This window comes from Pimephales promelas, chromosome 20, assembly GCF_988280905.1.
Source record: "Pimephales promelas chromosome 20, fPimPro1.hap1.1, whole genome shotgun sequence".
NCBI classification, from domain to species: domain Eukaryota; kingdom Metazoa; phylum Chordata; class Actinopteri; order Cypriniformes; family Leuciscidae; genus Pimephales; species Pimephales promelas.
Window position 1 is genome coordinate 18,482,954 of NC_142788.1, and position 21,064 is coordinate 18,504,017.

General features: G+C 37.9%; 2 protein-coding genes across 9 annotated transcripts in view; one reads left to right on the top strand and one right to left on the bottom strand.

Annotated features, from left to right (window-relative positions):
• Positions 1-1,828, top strand: part of eif4g3b (eukaryotic translation initiation factor 4 gamma, 3b) — a 40,405-nt gene extending 38,577 nt beyond the window's left edge. For both annotated transcript variants that reach the window (XM_039652060.2, XM_089124078.1), the window contains 2 exons: positions 512-658; positions 844-1,828. In XM_039652060.2, the coding sequence (XP_039507994.2) occupies positions 512-658; positions 844-1,025 (329 nt within the window). In that variant the 3' untranslated portion in view covers positions 1,026-1,828. The remainder of the gene's footprint in view (positions 1-511; positions 659-843) is intronic.
• A 2,159-nt stretch (positions 1,829-3,987) lies between these two features.
• Positions 3,988-21,064, bottom strand: part of phc2a (polyhomeotic homolog 2a (Drosophila)) — a 35,556-nt gene continuing 18,479 nt past the window's right edge. The window contains exons 2-15 of one of the 7 annotated variants that reach the window (XM_039652582.2): positions 20,511-20,726; positions 18,749-18,892; positions 17,567-17,644; positions 17,165-17,326; positions 16,564-16,698; positions 16,157-16,469; positions 11,513-11,874; positions 11,269-11,398; positions 7,128-7,327; positions 6,388-6,487; positions 5,774-5,891; positions 5,545-5,668; positions 5,158-5,431; positions 3,988-5,084 (exon numbers count right to left, since the gene is read on the bottom strand). In XM_039652582.2, the coding sequence (XP_039508516.2) occupies positions 4,930-5,084; positions 5,158-5,431; positions 5,545-5,668; positions 5,774-5,891; positions 6,388-6,487; positions 7,128-7,327; positions 11,269-11,398; positions 11,513-11,874; positions 16,157-16,469; positions 16,564-16,698; positions 17,165-17,326; positions 17,567-17,644; positions 18,749-18,892; positions 20,511-20,663 (2,448 nt within the window). In that variant the 5' untranslated portion in view covers positions 20,664-20,726 and the 3' untranslated portion in view covers positions 3,988-4,929. Of the gene's footprint in view, positions 5,085-5,157; positions 5,432-5,544; positions 5,669-5,773; positions 5,892-6,387; positions 6,488-7,127; positions 7,328-8,356; positions 8,574-11,268; positions 11,399-11,512; positions 11,875-16,156; positions 16,470-16,563; positions 16,699-17,164; positions 17,330-17,566; positions 17,645-18,748; positions 18,893-20,510; positions 20,727-21,064 lie in introns of those variants that run through there. The other 6 variants (XM_039652583.2, XM_089124702.1, XM_039652581.2 and 3 more) reach the window with 6 other exon arrangements.

Genomic DNA, 21,064 nt, shown 5'->3' on the forward strand with positions numbered 1-21,064 from the left:
TCCATCAGTAGATGGATACACTGTGGTCATAAAGGGATGGATATGGTCAGAAACAATGCTCAGGTAGGCCGTGGCGTTTAAACGATGTTCAATTGGTACTAAGTGGCCTAAAGTGTGCCAAGAAAATACATCTGGCATAATAAACCATTTTCGCTTTCTCTTTTTCGGACCATTTTCTGTAAACCCTAGAGATGGTTTGCGTGAAAATCCCAGTAGATCAGCCGTTTCTGAAATATCACCTTTCTGATGCTCACCTGAATGTCTTGACCAAGTTGTGTGTGTGCACTGCATATTAAATATTTTAAAAAAATGGAGAGGGAATTGCTTAGTAATATTTCATGAGATATTTCACCCAATGCAAATTGTTGTAACTATTTAATATTGTAGTAGTTATAAGGATTTTAGCACTTCATTGCTGATATTAGTGGGCAGCATCTTGTGTTTGACTTTTATGTGGTATAGTTTCTAATGTCATCATGTCAAACGCTCAAATCTTGTCTTCTGCTTGCAGCCGATGGCTCCTCAAGCAAAGTGGACTTGACCATAATCCAGAGGAGGCTGCCTGTATTACACAAGTACCTTAACTCAGACACAGAGAGACAGTTGCAAGCACTTTACGCACTTCAAGCTTTGATAGTAAAACTGGACCAGCCTGCTAGTGAGTAAAACCTTTCACGTTCCCACTTAAACTGGCACCAAATTATTTATACATATTTTTATCTGAGCTTCCAGTATAAAATCTAACTGATGAATACGTTTTTCCATTTCATTGATTTAAATGTTGTTGATTTTTAGTTTAATTTAGATACTTTGAGTAATTCACTTTTTTTTTTTTTTTTACAGATTTGCTCCGGATGTTCTTTGACTGTTTGTACGATGAGGATGTGATATCTGAAGACGCTTTCAATAAGTGGGAGGTCAGTAAAGACCCTGCAGAACAGCAAGGCAAGGGTGTTGCCCTGAAGTCAGTCACCGCCTTCTTCACGTGGCTGCGCGAGGCAGAGGAGGAGTCAGAGGACAATTGACGAGGGGACAAACGGACACATTTGCCAACTAGTGCTGAAGAGACAATGTTCACTGAAACAATAACTGCGTCAAATTAAAATGTAACATAACAAGCAACACATTTTGCATCAGGATGGATGGAGTGCCGCAAGATTTCGAATGGTACGGTTCACTGACATGCAGCGACCCAATGATGACTTACAATTGCTGGAGCACTAAAATATGTATTATTTATAGAAATGTTGCATTTAAGTTTTTAAATTTTTTTTTTGTTACTTTTAAAGAGGAGATTAATAATAATACAAACATGCAACAATGAAGTGAAATGCAAGTTCGGACTCGTAATTTATTTTCTTTAAGAACGGCATACACAAAAAGGTATTTAACATTTGCAGATAGTCACAGCGAACAGTTATTGGTGGATATAGAAATAATGTTAATAATAGTTTTATTATTAATATAATGACAATAACAACGATGACTAAACAACTTCGGTGATTCTCACATTGAGCTGGTCTGAGTTTAGTACATCAGTAAGTGTTTAGTACATGTTTAAGGTTATCTCGATAACCATTCCAAATGTTCCTCTGCTTTAGCTTGCTCTTTGTGAAACATTTAATTGGGCAGGAACTATGCATTCAGGGGACTGCTGGGATCACACAACGAGAGCTCAAAATGGACTAAATGAGCAGATGGTGACGTGTACAAAACACTAAGGAGATGTTGCTGAACCTAAAGTGCTTGTTATTCTTCATACTTAGAGCAAATTTAAAGCTTGTAAATAAATTAAAGACAAAAAAGATTCATAAAAGTACAAAACTGGGGTGATGGTGTGCATTTTCTACAGTGATGCCAGTGAGTACTTAGCTGGTTTCGTGTGACAATGGTCCCATGGCTCTTTATTTAGTCAACAGGTACAGTACCATTCAAAAGTTCGAGGTCTGTAAGATTATTTTTTTAATGGTTTTGAAATTTTGTTTCTTATGCCACCAAAGATGCATTTATTTGATCAAAAATACAGTAAAACCATAAAATTGTGAAATATTGTTACAATTATTAAAATAACTTTTCTATATCAGTACATTTTAAAATGTAACATGGGGTCTTCCAAATGCTAATGCTTTACAATAAAGGCCAATTTACACCGACATACAAGTTGGCTGTTGGATTTAGAAATTTATGAAGATATAAGTTCTGTTCACTCTGCCCCAACAGACACCGACAAACTTAAGCACCATTCACACAGACAAACGCCAACAAACTTCGAGTCGGACAGAGTCTGACCAGTAAAAAAAATTAATCTTGTAACCAATTTATAAACCAATCATAAGCCAATAAAAAAAATTGCAGCTTTCAGACACGACTTCTAATTTTTATAGTTAATTTGAGGCCATTTCTATGACGTTAACTTAAGGGATAAGTTAGTTCACTTTGAAATTAATTTTTGATATGTCTTAGCTAACCTCAAAGGCATCCAAGATGTAGGTGTTTTTGTTTCCACAGTATTTTCAATTGTTCAGTCAAACCGTTGTTGTCTGCCAGTCATAATGCAGGTATGGGGGTCCTCCTCAAAGAGCATGCACAGAGAAGTCAAAATCAAACATGATTTATTGACTTGTAAATGTAAGTACACGTTGATGGACTAAGACACGAAACGAGTGGTTTGTGTGAGAAAACGAACCGTATATCTTTTTTTTACCTCGTGTAGCTAATCATATCTCGTACAAGTGATCTGAATCAGTTGTGCATGAATGTCCAACTGAACCGAACTGAATCAGTGACATCACTCAATTACACGGAGATTTCGAAAGTTTTACCTTTTATTAAACATATTTAGATGTACCGAAATCTTTTGTGATTTCCCGTATATCTAAATATGTAGTGAAAGGTAAAACTTCTGTATAAACAAAGAGTGACGTAGGCAAGCGATCACTTCCGGCGCATGCGCAGACCGAAGCGCCCGTGCAGTCAGATTAGTTTGACATCGCTCCGATAACATGAGGTAAAAACGATATAAATACTGTTCGTTTTCTCACACAAACTGCTCGTTTCGTGTCTTAGACCATCAATGTGTTACATTCATGAGTCAATCAATCATGTTAAATTTTGACTTCTCTGTGCATGCTCTTTGAGGTGAACCCATGGAGGACCCTGATTGACAACAACGGTTTGATCGAAAAATATCAAAATTGAAAATACTGTGGAAACAAAGACGCCTACATCTTGGATAATCTTGAGGTAAGCTAAAACATATCAAAAATTAATTTCAGAGTGAACTATCCATTTAAGCATAATTCACGCAGACAAACACCAACAGACTTCGAGTCTTTCTCTGCCATAATTGTGATACTTCCTACTACCTACCGTACAGTAAGTGCCTCTACTCTTTCGAAATGAACGAGTCAACCGGGTGCGCGCATGTGGGCAGCTCCTGTAGCAGCAGGCCTGGTAGCCATGGTAGCGAGGCAGAGTGAGAGTCGCCCAGCGCTTTCAAATATGGCTCTGCTGCTCTCACTCAGATTTTACACGTGTGCTTTTTCTCTTAAATTGTCCAGAAACCTGCCCTTTTCACAACAAGGATAATTTACTACGGTAAGCATGTCCAGAATCTACACGCAGTCTTTACAAGGGACTTGCCTCATGTGACCAGTAGTATAGCAAGTAGTCTTTGTCCCCATATGTGTTCTATTCTCATTAACTCTTTTCTCAGACCATGGTGATCCAGGACCTGTCTGTCTATCTATAGTTCTATCTATCTGTACTTATTGAATTATTTCAGTTTAAAATAATTATTACCTTCAAATTTCCTATAATTTGTCATTTGTGCCAAAATGCGAACAGTGATACTAACGGAAGCTTACTAGGAAAACATCCAAAAGAAAGTTGTCCACTTGACATTTATGAGTTAAAATAAATCCACATGCTCTGCGATATGATCTGTAAGGTTTTAATTCTTTGGAAAAACAATAATGACAAATTCAATGTTTTCTCAGTTTTATTTTCAAATATAAAACAGAATCGGAGACTTGCTTTTTTAATAAATACAGAAATTTGATCAAATGATGAGTAAAAATACAAACAAGCTGCACTAGCTTTCCAAACATGAGGGCACTCATTGATGGTTGGGCTAAAGAAATGTATGAAAAATGATCACAGTTCATCAGATCATACCAAAGATGGGTTCAGAACTTAAATGTAAAGTGGTATCCTCAGTCCTTATACCTGAATGCTTAGAAATGTGTTTTAAAAATACGGTTTTCACTTGAACTAAAAAAGCATGATGCGTGTTTAATCTTTGGGATATTTAGAAAATATTAGGCACATCTTGGAGAGTCAAAGTTTTAATTCCCATTATACCTGTGAATTAGTGTAAAAAAAATGCAACATTTGAGTACAAAAATCTGATGTAATATCATGTGATCTAAGTAATATCCTGTGAGATGAAGAAACCTGAACAGTTTACTACCTACAAATGATGGCACACTGCAAGGCTAAAGGTACAACATTGTCCTTGGCTAACCAAACATCACACGTTGCTGTGACAGTGAGAACCAGAACGATCACTTTATGACAGACAAATCACAAGTCCAGTACAAAACAGAAAATATTGTAAACCTGTCCGCATGCGACTATACGATGAACATTTGTTTGCACAAATGGCAAAGTACTTGTGCTTGTCTTCTTGACATGATGGATTGTCACCCCCTCCCAGGCCTGGCACAGCTGAATACACAAAGAGATTTGTAATCAAGTCACGTCATCACGCTTTAGGGATGAAATCGTCCAACTGTGACGAGAACTGTACACACGTTTGCGGTTTTGAGGAGCAGCAATCCCCAGGACCCAAAGCCACAATGGGATGAGAAAAACCAGTGCAGAGGTGATAGGGTGTCCTTTCCAAACCAGATGGAGCTGTGGGAAAGGCTATGAGTCCTTGAGCATACTGATGTGGGCAAAGATTTTCAGTGCGGGACCCAGTTTGATGTTCATGGTGCTCATGAGATGATCCTCTTTGAGGAGCATTAAGGCCTGGCCATCGATCTCCTGAGAGCGAAACTCTTCTGCGATCTCTCGGCAGCCTGGCGCAAAAGAGAAGATTTTTGACCCAAAAGATTTTTGACCCAAAAAGCAACAGAATATGATAATAGCTACCTGGCAGAGAGCAGATGAATTCATAAACGTCCTCGACGTTCCACTTGGCGGGGTCGCTGGCCAGGAAGTGCTGCGTGAGGAGAGGGAAGTCTCTACTGTCATCGAATCTTTCCTTGTTCGGAAGCCTTTGGGTTCCATAGCTTGAGTTGGACAGTGGCGAAATAGGCTCTTCGTAACTGGACATGTCTGAGCACTGGCTGGAATCACCATGACATGGATGAGAGGAGTGCGGGGACGACAGAGACGCTCCCATGGCTGTTCGAACCCTTGGATTCTGTGAGAAAACAAGCGAAACAACTAAGCACATTTCTGCAAAGACAATCCTAATGGGACACTGCAATGAAATAGCGAGAGAGAGAGAGAGAGATAAAAAAAAAGGGGCATTACCCGTTTCCTGATATCCGTGCTGCTGTTTTGATGATTGGCGTTGGAGGCTTTTGGTTTCTTTGGGCTCTCCGAGGTTGATTTTCCTGGGAAAAGTCCCATTCGTTTTGTGCATCCAACATTGTACCTGAAAAATAAGACAACCAGTAAATCAACCACTCAATCAGGCGTTTACATAAAACTCTTATATAAAATCTAAAATGATTTGTGGGCTTCAGAAGGATCCACATACCTCTTAGCACACACCGTAGAACAAAACCGCTTGGATCTTTTGAAGTTAAAAGCGAAGTCTAGATTCCCACAGAATTCACATGCCAGCACTGGCTCGGCGATCTGATTATTCAGCAGCTCTATAAAATAACATTATTAGCTGATTGGACAACAGTCTGAGCATCAGCGATCCATCAGGTGTGTGACTAAAGGCTGGAATACACATCATGACTTTTCAAATCTGAACTGATTTGAAAACACGAGGCATCATACACTTGCCGACTTTGTAAATGAGAAAAACTGGATATCCTACACTAAACAACCGAGGATCACACACTACCTTTCAAGTCGATCCAAATGCAACAAACGATGCGTTTGCGAGATGCATGACAAATTTAAACAATGTGCTCTAAAATCGACTTGAAATATTAAAAACACGTTGATTGGATGGAATCATAGTCGATTAAAAACAGTGGGAAAACAAACTTTTTTCTGTCTTCTTTCATTTTCAGTAAAATCTGTTAACTCAGATCTGAAGACAGGCTCTGACTTTCAGCAACTAACGTCGACTTGTCCAGACAGTAAATCAGGCAGAATAGTCATGTAGTGTGTTGCTCCATTAAAGGAATTCTTTACCTTGCTGTGAGAGGTCCTCCATCTCAGAGTCTGCATTGTGAAAGGTCTGAGACTGCTTCTGCTTCTTTAAATTCTCGATCAGCAAGGACGGACGTTCAACCTGGATAGATCCACAAGGTGTAGCATTAAAAAAAAAAAATACTACAAAAGGACATATTCTGCATGCTCAAATGTACTCATATATGGGATATGTGCTTGCTCACTATTAAAACTTCAACCAAAGTATGTGGCTACAAGTAAAAACTGTGGTATACATTGTCCACTAGAGGGAAGTGTGCCACTTAATAATCAATAACAATGACTTAAAATTGACTTCATATTTTAAAGATTTCTTATTTATACTCTATTTTTGATTTATTTATTTTTTTGGTAGGCATACTGGTTTAATATGGCATGAGTGTGAGTAAAACGACAAAATCGGCTTCAACACGTGGAGTTGAGTGAAAATGACTAGCAAGCGGGTCGACTTAAATTGGCAGCTGATATACATGGAAGCATGATAGCTACGTTTAAAATGTACCTAAAAATGGACAGTGTTACTATTGTAACACAAACTGCAGTAATGATAATATTTAGGCTTTTGGCATCTTTCTAAACATAATACAAGCAATTATCTGGTTTTATATATAGTTAAAACACTATTGTTTACTAAACTAAGATACATTATTATGAGGGAAACCAAAACAAGTTCAGCAAACGTAAACAAGCAGACGAGAAGGACTGAAATAAGCAGCACTCACGGGAAAAGGCTCAGCTCCCTCCTGAATCACGAATCCTTCGATGACATGCGTGAGGATCTGGGGCTTTACTACCGCCTGTGGCGGCGGTTTACTCTCTCCATTTTGCGGAGCGCTGCCGGTCACCGTGGGCGCATTGTTCCCGCTGCCAGAGGTCATGGCTAGAGGTGAACCCACACCTGCCTTCACATTCACTCTGCCTGCTGAAAATGAACACAACAGTCTCAATCAGGGACACGCGAATCGGTTCTTAGCTCATTCCAAAGATCCGATTCAGTGATCTTTTTACGTCATCGCGTGCACACTGACATTCTAACCGCTTTAAAAGACATCTAGATACACTGTTGTTTAGTTTACAACGTTCCTTGCATTTTAATAACATTGGTGTTTATAGTAATTTCATAAAACAGGAAGTTTATTAAACTATGGCAAAATCCATTTATTTGGATGAATAAGAAATGCTATTTATTAAAACTCGTAAGCTTGTATAATACTATTTATTAAAGTTTCGTAAGCTTTTATAATACTATCATACCGCGTAATAAATCTATTTACAGTATCCTTTATCTGTAGCATTTCTGATATTCGTTGTTGGTTATTGGAGAATCGTTTAGAACGGTTTTATGAACCGGTGCTCTGACGATTCATTCATGCTACTCCATAACACTCATGGGTCTCCTTGTGTTTTCATATACGCATGAAAGATTAGAAGATCGGGCACTGCGTCATTATACATGTTAAATGTATAAACTACTCTTGCATTATTTGTTCACATGTAGTTGTGTTATATTGGACTATAAATGCATGTGAATAAAACACACCTGCAACCACTTGCTTATTTGTAACAGACCAGTAATGTCTGGTTAACGCAAACAATAAAACTGATTTATGCAAAGATATGCGTCTGTTACTAAGATACAACAAAATGTTCAGGTAAAAGTCAGAAGTTTTTTTTGTTTTTGTTTTTTTTTATTACTAGTACCCGTTTTGCATGTACTGTAACAGCATTACTCCCATGCTTCTTCAAAACGGCTCAACACTCGCATTCAAACAATACTAAAAGAACCAATAGATCGCACCCCACCGTCCCAGAACAAGTAGCGAGCAACTTTGTAACTTTATATCCCGAACATTTGGCAGGGTTTCACACTGGAGACAAACGCTCACGCACAGGCGTCCTGGTGATTGTCAACAGCACACGCCTTTGTTCCGCTCACGCACTCTTTACTTACACTTTCAAGCGCCAAAAGAGGAAAACACTAAAGTGAATGTATCATTCCAACGCTTCCGAGTATACTTCCATAATCCACTGGTGTAATACACAAAGCAGCACGACAAATTAACCGATCCAAACTTTTTTGTGTTCGTGGATTTGTTTGTTCTAAGCGATTCCCTTAATGTGAGCAACGGGGCCGCACTCTCTAATCCCCTTTGTATGGAGGAACTGAATAGGAAACATTGCGCCGCTCCGATTGGTCCCACGCGCTTGGAATTGTGTCCAATAGCAGGTCATATTTAGCACAGAGGCCTTCCGTGATTGGTTAAAACTAGCGAGCGGCTCCATGACAGGCGCACGTAGGCAGAGAAAGAGCATCTACTAGGCTACTCCATGTCTATCTTTGGAATTGCATACTACTATTTTTACCAGCAGCATGGAATGCCACATTGCAATATGCTGGACTGTAATGTCTCATTTCTAATGTAATGAATGAACAAGAAGCAATATCTTGAATTATTAATTATTAGAAATATCTTTCTTTGAATTTTTACTTGACTGGACTGTCAAAAGTTTTGACATGTTCATAAATGAAATTGGTCAAAGCCTGAAAATGAAAACAAAAAAAACATTTATTTCTAAGATAACTAAGTTTAATATAATGTAATTCGACAAAGTGTACCATACTACTGTTTCTTAGGCACGTTGCATAGGCTATATAAAGTGAAGACAAGCCAACTTTATTCTATAGTGCTTTATACAATACAATTGTTTCAACCAGCTTCAGTAATAAACCAGAAAGTAACAATCAATGATGTAAGCGTCATCAATTATAAGACAAATTAAAGTGATACTAGTAACCCAATGATTTAGCCAGGTCTAGATCAAATTTTGCATTCAAAATGTGTTTAAACAAACAGGTTCCTAAACTTTTTTCCAATTCTTTGTACCCTCAAAATAATGATAACATTGACCAAAAAGAATGCCACGTTGTATTTAAAGCACCAAGTCTGCATGAATAAAAAATTTACTTTATTTAGGCTACTTTGTTAGCAAACATTACTGGTCTTGTGAACAGTTAATCCATGCAAGCCAATCCACAGGGGGAAAAATGTGTTGGTCTTCATAATGTTTAGTCAAAGTCTGCTTCCACTCTGAAATAGCATTTGTTCTCTGATGACTTCAGTCTGCTGCAAGCTAGAGATTGTGAAGAGGTACACTAAAATCAAGCCTCGTCCTCTATTTCCTTCAGATTTCAGAATTAATATTTGACACAATACTGAAATTAAGTCGGTCAAAACTTCTAGTTCATGTGGACTTAAGTGTTAAAGTGTAATTCTCTTTAAAGTCCACCTGAACTGAAAGTTTTGACCAAATTATGAATGCAAAAAGCAAACATGAATTACTCCTTAGAAAATAAAACATTTTGCAAATAAAATTGTCTTTTAAACTAATCGATCTACACTATTATTTATCTCCAATACAACTGGGAAAAACAGTTTTTAGCTCATTTTTTTAAGCTCTACCCTGCATTAACTGTAAGATTATCTCGTCTTGAGAGCAGACACAAAAGTTTCGATAAGAGGGTCTTGGGTTCCTCAGGGACAAAAGGAGACTCAGGGTAGCACAGGGGGCATGTATAGTGAGTCTATCGCTCGTAAGATATACAACACCACTCCCATGTCCCACACTCAGCAGCTGGGAGTCGAAACACAATGGAGTATAAGTATCGTAAGCTAAACCCAAGCTTGCACAGCAGTGTCAACGTCTGAAGCAATTACATCTATTGCAAGCTATTGAAACATAATAATTCTGTGACTCACCTATATGTGAACGTGAAACTGGCCAATTGAAGTGTATGCTTTTTTAATATTACTCATAAAAAAACACTAAATTTGTTTCATCTAAAACAAAATATGCTTTAAAACTTTTATGAATGCACTATGATCATATCACGCACAATTATCAGAATGATACAATAAAATATGACATGATTTATGATTCAAGTCCTCTGATGCCTCAAGCCATTTTCGCTCATAAAAGAGCAGTTTATCATCATTCATAATTTAACGTCTGAGAGGGTAGGTCTCCGTCACACCTGCCAGACAGCCAGAGTGAGTCCACCTTTATTTCGACGTCCCAGCCAGAACAACGGAGCTCAGACCCTCGCCCCTAATTATAGCAGAAGCTGCCTGTCACACTCTCGCAAGTGCTTCGACTGGACAATAGACACTGGGGGTGTGACAGATCTACTCTTCCGCTTGAGGGGGAGCTCGCGTAGTTGGCCTTTGTGTTTTAGTGACTGGAAAACCTACAGATGGTGGTGACGTAGTTGTCTGTCTAGACCAAGATGGCTGCAGGAATATTTCCTCTTGCTTTTTTTTCTTGAATTTTTATTTGTCTTTTTTTGTTCATATATATATATATATATATATATATATATATATATATTAGGGCGGTCAGTTTAACGCGTTATTAACGGCGTTAACGCAAACCCATTTTAATGGCGTTAATTTTTTTATCGCGCGATTAACTGTCTTTTTGTCCTAGCAAACTTTGTAGTTTTTTCACATGCTTTTGCAACAGGACGCGGCATGCGTCCTGGTCCATTTTGACGTCTCGCGCTCGTCATCCACTCAAAGCCGATTAATCGCGAGTTAACTATGACATTAATGCGATTAATCGTGATTAAATATTTTAATCGTTTGACAGCACTAATATATATATATATCCAAGTTACTGATTATATTTAGAGTATTAGGATAAAATCAGAGGGAGCCATATATATATTTGTCTAAATCAAAACACAGACAGCGCTTGGAGATATTGCTAAATTGAAAAAAAAACATTTTACAACATTTACCCCTTTTGAACCGACAAAATAAACGAAAGTCATGGAAATGAAACAAATAATAAATGAATCAGTACCTTCTATGTTTTCTGTGACTGAATGGGATTGTTCTGTCTGGATTGGCACTTGTGTTGTTATGGATAGGCGCTGCGGTTCGAGAGGATCAGGGTCGTCCTTATCTGACACACCCAGTGTGTCTACTTCCAGCTGGAATTAAAGTCAGAACAGGACAAGGTCAGAATAAGGAGTAAGTGAAACTAATACAATTAGGATACATTGAAATAAAGATACAAACAAATACAAGATGTTCAATTCACTTACTTGAGTTTGAACTGGCTGGATCTGGACATTAACTGCAGTAAGCTGTAGAGGTGCTGCTTTGCTGTGGCTCGGCATGGGCGACTGTCCATTCTGGGCAAGTGCCTGCTGACTCACAGTAGTGGAATGGAAGATGGTGGCTTGTTGGCAGGTAACAGGCACTTTGGGCAGCAAAGGGATAGGGCACTGCTGAGGCTGAGCTGGCAGGGCAGGCTGAATGGCCACAGCTTGCACTGTGTGAGGATGAATGGTGGCAGCTTCTAAGAGCTGAGCTTGACCTCTCTGCAGTATCTGAGGCTGCTGCTGTATCACAAACTGATGCTTGTGCTGCTGGAGCAGCTGATGGGTCTGAATTTGGGTATATGCTGGAATAAATATAACAGAAGACAATTTATTTAATGGTTGATGTGACACTCATTTCACAGTATGATAAATCAGCTACACTAAACGCTGATTTCACGCAGCCGCCATTTTGAAATCGCTCCGGTGGAAAGAAAACCATAAGTGTAGCCTTTAATCATAGGTGAGTCGCAAATGCGATGGCGTATTTTTGTTTTTAATATAGAAATTAGTTTTTCTAAAAATGCACATATATTTCTTTTCATCCTTTAAACTATATACAGTGAAATTCATTTATAAATAAAAGTATTTTTTATATATAATTCAGAATGTAAAAAAAAAGAAGCAGGAACGAACTATATACATATCCTATATATTGGATATTAACAGCACCCAATAGTGTAAACTGCAGGTTGGTAGTCCAAGGCATTGTTGTCTATCTGTACTTCCCATCGGAGCCTCGCTTTCAATTTCAAAATGGCGGCTGCGTGAAATCAGCAGACATAGAGCATAGATATAGGGCATGATGAATATGTAATACAAATTTCACCATCAAATTGTCCACATAATTGGTACTTTTAATCAAGCTTCTAACAGCAACTGTTGGTTGTTGTACATAAATTCCTCTCGATAACAAAAATTTAACAGCACACACACATATACAGTATATATATACTGTATGTTCAGCTTTCTGAACTGGAATGTGAACTGTATAAAGCACAGCTCTACTCATCCACTCGTGAAGGCCATATGACCTTGATTAATCAAATGGCTCTAAGTAACCTTCAGTTAGACATACTCTGACAGCCTCTGCTGTGTAACACTAAGCCTAAGGAATGTCAGCCTAATTTGTGCAGGACCTTTAAATGTGATGTGAGTCATTTTAAAATGTTCATACTTTCTGTTCTAATAGGCTGAACAATGAAGGACCAGTTTTACTTGGACTTAAGCTATTCACACTATTACATGATAACATGTTGCAGGACACGGTTGAGATTGATGAGCATTATTACTCAAGAAAATGTCATTCTCATGCCATGTTTTCTCTCAGAAAAGAAACAACTTGTGATCAAGACAAGAGATCAAACGCCATGGTCTTGATATCAAATTCCTCCAAACAAACAGAGAGTCTGTTCAGAGGTTGTGGGAGTGTGTGTTTTTATCATTTATGTGGTGTTCTGTGCTCAAAATGAACACAATATTAGATAGTGTGCCATATTTACACATCCTCCCCAACAGCCTGATAAGTTCAAAGCATTTATAGAATAGCAAAAACAGATGCAGGGCTTTCTTTGAGCATTGAAGACCACATTCTGGTTCAAGTTCCACCTGTGTTGATAAATAATTAACTGCTGCCATTTGTCAGCACAGTTCAATATGACAAAAAAAAAGAAAGAAAAAAGGAAAAGAAAACGTCTGCAAAACTTCCTGGCCTTTGAGGGATAAGTGCTGAAGGATAGCATTTACCCAGCTTCAATAGTGAGTGCTACTTCAAACACCAGTAAAAACAAAAAGAATTCCATTTATGTTTGTCCTGACATTCAGTATCATAAAGTATTTTTCATAATTTCACTAATGTATGCAGAAATATGAGGTTTTTAGTAATACGGTGATGGCTAACAACAACAGCGTTTTGGGTGCCCGAGAACGTAAGCGTAAAAGTGCACGTTTTTGAAAATGGTCTCCGTGTAAACAAACCCCATACCTCAAACAAACGTCGTCTGTACACGGAAAAACTCAAAGGAAAAACATCTCCGTTTTAGGCATATCGTTGTTGTGAAAACGTACCCCAACTCGGCTGTGCATTGGCCCCATATGGCAAGATTTGAGGAATCCTGGTCTAGGACATTACCACCTAAACAGTTTTTTAAAAAAGCGCAGAAGCTTTTTTTCCTCTCACTAAAAATTGGTTCCAGTCCCAAAGTGAAGGGGGTGGTCTCCGCTCATGTACACACGTTATTTATCTCTGAAGGAAAAACTCTCCAAACCATTGTTCATTACAGCCGATCAAAGAATATGTAGGTCCACAATCTCAACCTTGATTAAAACCCAACACTTCAATTCTGCAGTGGTCACTCCAAAAAAAGGTCTGGTCTTTTTTAGGTTTCTTTCCAGTTGTGAGTTTCATGCTCCTGGCTATGTCCTAATGAATTCCTTATGAAGAAAACACGGTTAATACGAGAGTGAGCCATTCAACACAGCATTAACATTTACCATTTGGTCTCTTTATAGTTTTTTCCTCTCTAAATGTTGTATATCCACCAAGATTTACCATAATAACATGTCTTCATTTATGAGCTACAGGAACTGGGTGATGTTTAAACTGCTATTTGTAGGTCCACGAAACTGTTAAGCAATGAATGTGTAAAGAAAAACATACTGATGGATGGTGTTGCCAGTAAGTACTGACCCTTCTCACTGCTCCAGTGGTTTCTTTGGCTTCGTCTATAGCTGTTCTGTGTGTATATTGATGCTTGAACCCACTCTGTCACGCTTTCATGACAGGAAATGGTCAGGACCTTACCACGTACATAGAAACCCACACCCACAAATAACACATTAGCCCACTCATGGTTTCCATTTGTATCAGATTGAAGTGGTCTACTGAAGGCTTACACAGGACATATTCTTGTGTTCGAAAAGATAATGAAGCAGAGCAGTGTTTTTTAAAGATACGTTATAGGTGTAACTGATTTAGTGTTTTTAAAGAAAAACTTACAGTAAGTGAGTGTTAGATGACGGCAAAGGTAATCTTAATGTAAAACTAGGAAAAATAATCATGTTCAGATAAGTATCCACCATTGACCTATGCTGATTAGTTTAATTACGCAAGTGACATGCATCCATGGTAAAATGACTCAATAATTGCTTACAATTAACTTATAACATTACAGTAGCCTACGGAGAATGCAATACAGTAATATTAATAAATTGTTAGTGTAGCCTATATGACTACATGAATGGCAGATATTCATGGACCACATTACCAGCATATCACTTTACTAGCATATGGGGTAAAATGTGACATTGAACCAAAAAAGCTGAACATCTGTCTCCGTGATAATATCTTTTCAGAGAAGCCTGACTTTGGAGGGCGCAAACAAATAGAGAATCCCACCAGTCACATATGCACACAAAGCTGGTGTGCTATCGTAAAACACTGCCCAGTGTGCACCTCAAGACTGCAACCCGACACCCTGTTTAATGCTCAAGGCCAGATGTCCCTCTCACTTGAAGTTTTCTAGTTTCTTTGCTTTCACTCCTCCATTAGTGAGACATCTAGACAGTAGACACTTTCCCTCGCTGCTTGCATGTTAGGGCTAGACCAGTGTTATTTTAGTATCAATAGCTATATTTCCATCCAAAGTTGCGAATTTAACTTACAGTATGCGCAAAATTGGAAAATCGCATAAAACAATTGTGAATAAAGCAGCGTTTCCATCCCATGTATAATACAACATTGTCATTTCCTGGGTAATTGGCACAAAATATCAGCAATAAAAATGGAAATTGCTGCAGTCGGGGAAGAAACTGTGGCTCTTTTTTCCTACACCGTGAATGACTTGCGTATCAGACCATGCGGACGGAACGCAATAATAGATCTGTCATGTTGTCTTGCGTTCGGATGCCTGGTCTTTGGGAAGGTCTGTCTTTCAAATCATTTTGAAGACTCATTTTTAGCTCATGCATTTAAATCAAACATTTGAGATGTTGGGCAATGAAACTGGTCCACTGGTTAGTCCAATCACATACACTGGCAAAGTCACGAAAGGTTTTTATTGCGCATCAAGGGATTTATTCGGTACATTTGTTTCTTCTATCGTAGTTTATGAGCATGTCTTCTTATTGGATACAAATGTATCAGCCTCAATTAAACGCATTTACTGTTTGCTTAACTTGGCATTTCCATCTAGCGCTTTATATGTCTTTTTAATGCAATATTATGCGCATAAAAAGGTGGATACCATTATGGTTTCATTAATAGGCCTACTCTGTTTTTATATTTTCTGTTTTCAATTTAATTTTAAAGTTTTAGGAATTTTGTTGTGTTTTTGTCATTTATATTCAACTTTAAAATTTTTGTGTTTTATTTTAGCTTTAGCTATCTTAACACATCAAGTTAAGCTAAATGAAAATGAGAAATGTTGCCTTCCTTGGCTTCCTATAGCTGAAATAAAATGTTTTATTATTATTATTTTTAGTTAAAATTTATTTTATTTCAAGAAACAAAAATGTTGTAGGCTGCGTTTTTAGTTAACTATAATAACCCTGGTTAAGACATACAGCAACCGGACAGTGATGGCCTACCTGTGCTGATGAGAGGATGGCCCGCCACTGAGGTCACATTGGGACACAAGTTCAGCTCCCGTGTTGTGAGGTCACTGGTTTTGACGTTTTTTCCCACAGTCTCTAAGGGCGTTTCGGCAGGACAGCACTTTACAGCAGCTCCCTGAGGGTTCGGCTCCGTTCCAGAACTCTTCAGTCGGGCCACCTGCTGGCTAGTCAAAGTAATCTGCGCAGACGCCCCGGGGGACTGTTTCACATTTAGTCTCTGTAACTGAGACTGAGAGATGGAGGAAGTGAGCACCCCCTGCTGGCCACGGAGAGCCAAGTTCTGCACCTAAGCGGAGAGAGATAAAAGAGATTTTGGTGTGGCAAAAAATGATATATGGTATAGATGTGCTGTAAGTCAGGCTGGTGTATGTTAGGATTACCTGTCCACTGATGGGTGGCGTATTGATTGACTGAACTGCTGTGACTGAGGCAGTTGGGGTGAAGATAAGCTGAGGGGACAACGGAACAGCTCGTCCTAGGCTCCTAGCTACTTGCACAAGATTAGTTTGCTGTGCCTGGAAATCACACCACAAATGGTTGCTTTATCTGAATGTATGATTTAAATAACGAATACTAGGCTATCAAATTTGACATCAGAGAAAGTACTTGAGCCATTTCAGTTGTGATAGTGCTGAAAGGACTTCATTTCGAATTCTGGCAGATCTCAAACAGCTCATTTATTGCCAATCAGTTCCCATCCTGACTCTGACTATTGGGTTTTTTGAAAGAGCTGTAGCTGTGCCGTATTTCAAATCCAAGGCATACATACATACATAGATTCCATCATCCTCTAAGAAAGTAGGTTATATTGAAGCAAAAATGTAATAAAATAAAAAATGGGTTATGTTTAATCAAATAAAACGGCTTATGTTTAATCTATGCTCATTGTAATCAGCATTATGTAAAAACATTTAAATACAACAAGTCTTTATTTAGAAAGCACATTTGTAATTGTGGTTGTGCGTGTGTAAGAGGATTTACCATCTGAGCTCGTAAATACATCTGTGCTTGGCTGGCGGTGAGTGTGGGTGTGGAGGAGTTTCCCAGCAGAACGGCCTGTTGGGCAATGCAGACCGGAACAGAGCTCCCACTCTGGGCTCGACTGATCAAATGAGCTGCCGCTGGGGATGTTGCCAGGTTTATCTGCTTCAACAAAGAAAAAATCCTCAAATGTTTGATTTTCTGAAAGCTGTGTTGTCAACATAATAAATCCTATTTTTAACTAAAGCCTTACGAATGATCACATTCAGCCAAAAGTTAAGGAAGCCACCAATATGTACAAAAAAAAAGTGGTTACGTGTAAGTAAAACCCACTGCCATTTTTGTCTGTAGCACTGCACACTTGTTGAGTGAGATATCAATATCAGCTTTAATAATACTTACAGTGGTTTGGGAGGCCACAGTCTGCTGGGATGTAGTGCCATTCAGATTACAGCTTTGTCTTCCTGCCACTATACTAGCCTATAGGGAATGAGTGAATGCCAGACAGAGAGAGAGAGGGGTGGTAAAAGAGGGAAGGACACAGAAATAGGTCACAAGTCAAACCCAGCACTCATTAATCAATAACAACAATTCTGGGCAAAAGAGAGAGAGAGACAGGAAACAGATCCCTCGTTCCCATAGCCTGTCACTCAACACTATAACCACACAATATATTCAACTCTACTGTACTCCCCAAGGGGCTTTCCATTCTGTGGATATCCAAATTACGTTTAATCTTGAAAAATACAAAAAGGTCATTATTATTTGTTAACTGATGCAGGGTATCTATTCAGTGCAGCTCTCAGCATGTATCAAAGGGCTTAAAAAAAAAAAATATATATATATATATATATATATATATATATATATATATATTAGGGCTGTATCCAAAATAGAAGTTTGTGTTTACATAATATATGTGGGTGCACTGTGTATAGTTATTTTATATATATATAAATACACACACGCATGTATATTTAAGAAAAAAAAATATTATTTATATATAAAATATATAAATTTATATATAATATATATATATTATATAAATACAGTATATATGAAGAGTTCAGATGCAAAAGCCTCTAAGTGCCATTTGAAATTTTCTTCTAAAATGATCATTTTTATCAAGCTTGTATATTTAAGTTCAGTAATTTCACTTAAATGGCAATGAAGATTACCTATTAATTGTCATTTAAGTGAAATTACTGAACTTAAATATGCAAGCTTGATAAAAATGGTCATTTTAGAAGAAAATTTTAAATGGCATTTAGAGGCTTTTGCATCTGAACTCCTCATATATATATATATATATATGTATATTCGATTTCACAATATCATAATTATCATTTCACTACTTTTGGTTTGAGCACAATTTTACTAGTAACTAATATGACCAATTTATTGAGAAATATTCCATGAGTTTTTTTATTTTTTCTATTTTTTTTTCAACAAAATGTTTTAAACAAACCATGTTTTCATGTAAATCTTGTTCAGATTGGTAATCATGAGCTGATGAGTTGAATCGGGTGTGTTTAATTAGGAAGACAGGGTTGAAGAACACTGGTCTATGGCATATATGCCCACCTGCTGCACTGCAGCCAGACTCAGGTGCTGTTGCTGTAGAGCTGCGGTCTGAAGCATGAGGTGTTGTTGTTGAGCTGCATACATCTGCTGTAGATACTGAGCTGCCGCTGAGCTGGGCTGCCTGTTCAAGGCCTGCTGGATGACCTAAGTAAGATGAGATGGAATGGTATAATTAAATCAACATGTGAATAATATTCATTGCCAGGGCACATATTATTTATGATGTATTTTACACCACGGAGGTGTAAAGAAAAACACTTCTAATTGTATCACGTGCAACCAGCACATTATATTTAATGCAGAAAGAACGACTGTAGTATCCAGTTTGTAAACAAAGGGTCACTGGGTGTGTTCCAGCAAAGCTGCATGCCTGAGTCATGACATGGCCTGTGGGGTCATCGCCATCCATCACAGCAGCCTCACAGCATGACTACATTCCCTTCAGAGCTAAAGTATCCCAGCTAACATGATCTGTACACATTGTCTTCGGGGCAATCAATCTGAGAATGGACTCTGGATAAAACCAGATGCTAAACAAATAAATGAAACTAACTCATATTCATGTCATTTACAAATGAAATGTAAATTCATGTTAACTAATAGTTAATAGTTCACCCAAAAATAAAAATGATGTCATCATTTACTTGCCCTCATGTTGTTCCAAAACCTGTATGAATTTCTTTTTTTCTGTTGAACACAAAAGTTATTGTGAAGAATATCAGTAACCAAACAGTTATAGACTTCATTGACTTCCATACTATTATTATTATTATTTTTCATACTATGGAATTCAAAAGGGCCCGATTATACATACTCTTCAAAACATCTTCTTTTGTGTTCAGCAGAAGAAATATATAAAGGTTTTGAACAACTTGAGAGTGAGTAAATGATGCCCTATCCCTTTCACTATTGGTTGGCAACTTTATTAACCTTATCTTAGTTAATTTTATTTTAACATTTACTAAAAATTTTAAAATCAAAAGTTGTATCTGTTATGTGAACTAACGGACAATTGTTTTTCTATTAACTAAAATTCACAAAAATTAATAAATGCTGTAGAAATATATTGGTCATTATTAGTTCATGTATATACTCTGCATATATTATAATAATTTCTGAAGTGCAGTTAAGGGAGGAGCTTAATTTTAACTTGCTCAAGAAATAAGCACTGCTCTCCTTAACACAGATTGGGGATAGATCTTCTTAAAACGAATCTAAAAAAAAATTAAAAAAAATGTACTTATTAAAAAAGCAAGCTTACATGTCTCACAATCTCTTATATAATATCAACATGTTTAACAATGCATGTAATACCAAAAGAAAATTGATTTATCCCTATGACGGACCAAATGTTGAGCTCTCTTAAATCCAGCTCAGTGTGCTCAGTGGTACCCATTGACTGTAAAAGGTGGTACCCTATACTACCATTCAAATTTAGCTGATTTCAGAGATCACCGCTGATCAGCTGTAGACTCACTTTAAAGCATAGAGTTCTGCACTATCACTGAGAATATTCAAGGATACCGAAGAATAAAAGTCTATTATATTGCACTAAAATTTTTATATTTGTTAAAATAATACTGTGTTAATACAAATGTTACAAAAGAAGAGCCCCACATTAATGATTAATGAGCCCCTCAAGTTGATTGATTATGTGGTTGCTGCACATAGCCTGCAGATGGCGCCAGAGGATAACGCAGATATATGGGGATGGGGAATATGAAGTTGCAATAGACTGACGGTCATTGAGATTTCTTTCTACCTGAACGGTCTGTCTGTCCGTGATTCCTCCATAGACTGATATCTGAGGCACAGCCTGCTGTCTGTCGGAGGAGTTTGATACGATGGAGGCTGAGGTGGTGCTGGGGATGGTGACGCTGGCACTGGAGGCCACGCTGCCCTGCGCCTTCTCCATAAGGAGCCTCCGCCTGCCTGTGTCGATCCACGGCTACTGTCGATCCTTCACTCTCCCCTCCAGCTGAGAAAGACAGAACAGTTTTGACAAAACAGAAAATGGGGGTCCGGTCAACCTTGAACAAATTGCAACAGAAGCAAACTCAACTTATTTTGTATCCTCAATATGTCCTCCTGAGTAAGGGGAAAAAAGCCCTGAAGAATCCCATTAGGGGAAAGGTAAGAAAAAGACCCAAATATATCCCATTCGTACGCATATTCATTCTTTTTCTCACGTGAAAACGGTAAAAAAAAATTAACCTTTAGATATCATCATGAAAATCATTGAGTTGATTACTTACTGTACATCAAGACAAGCAAAAAATGTATTACAAGTTTTTTGCTATTGTTTGTTAACATGGA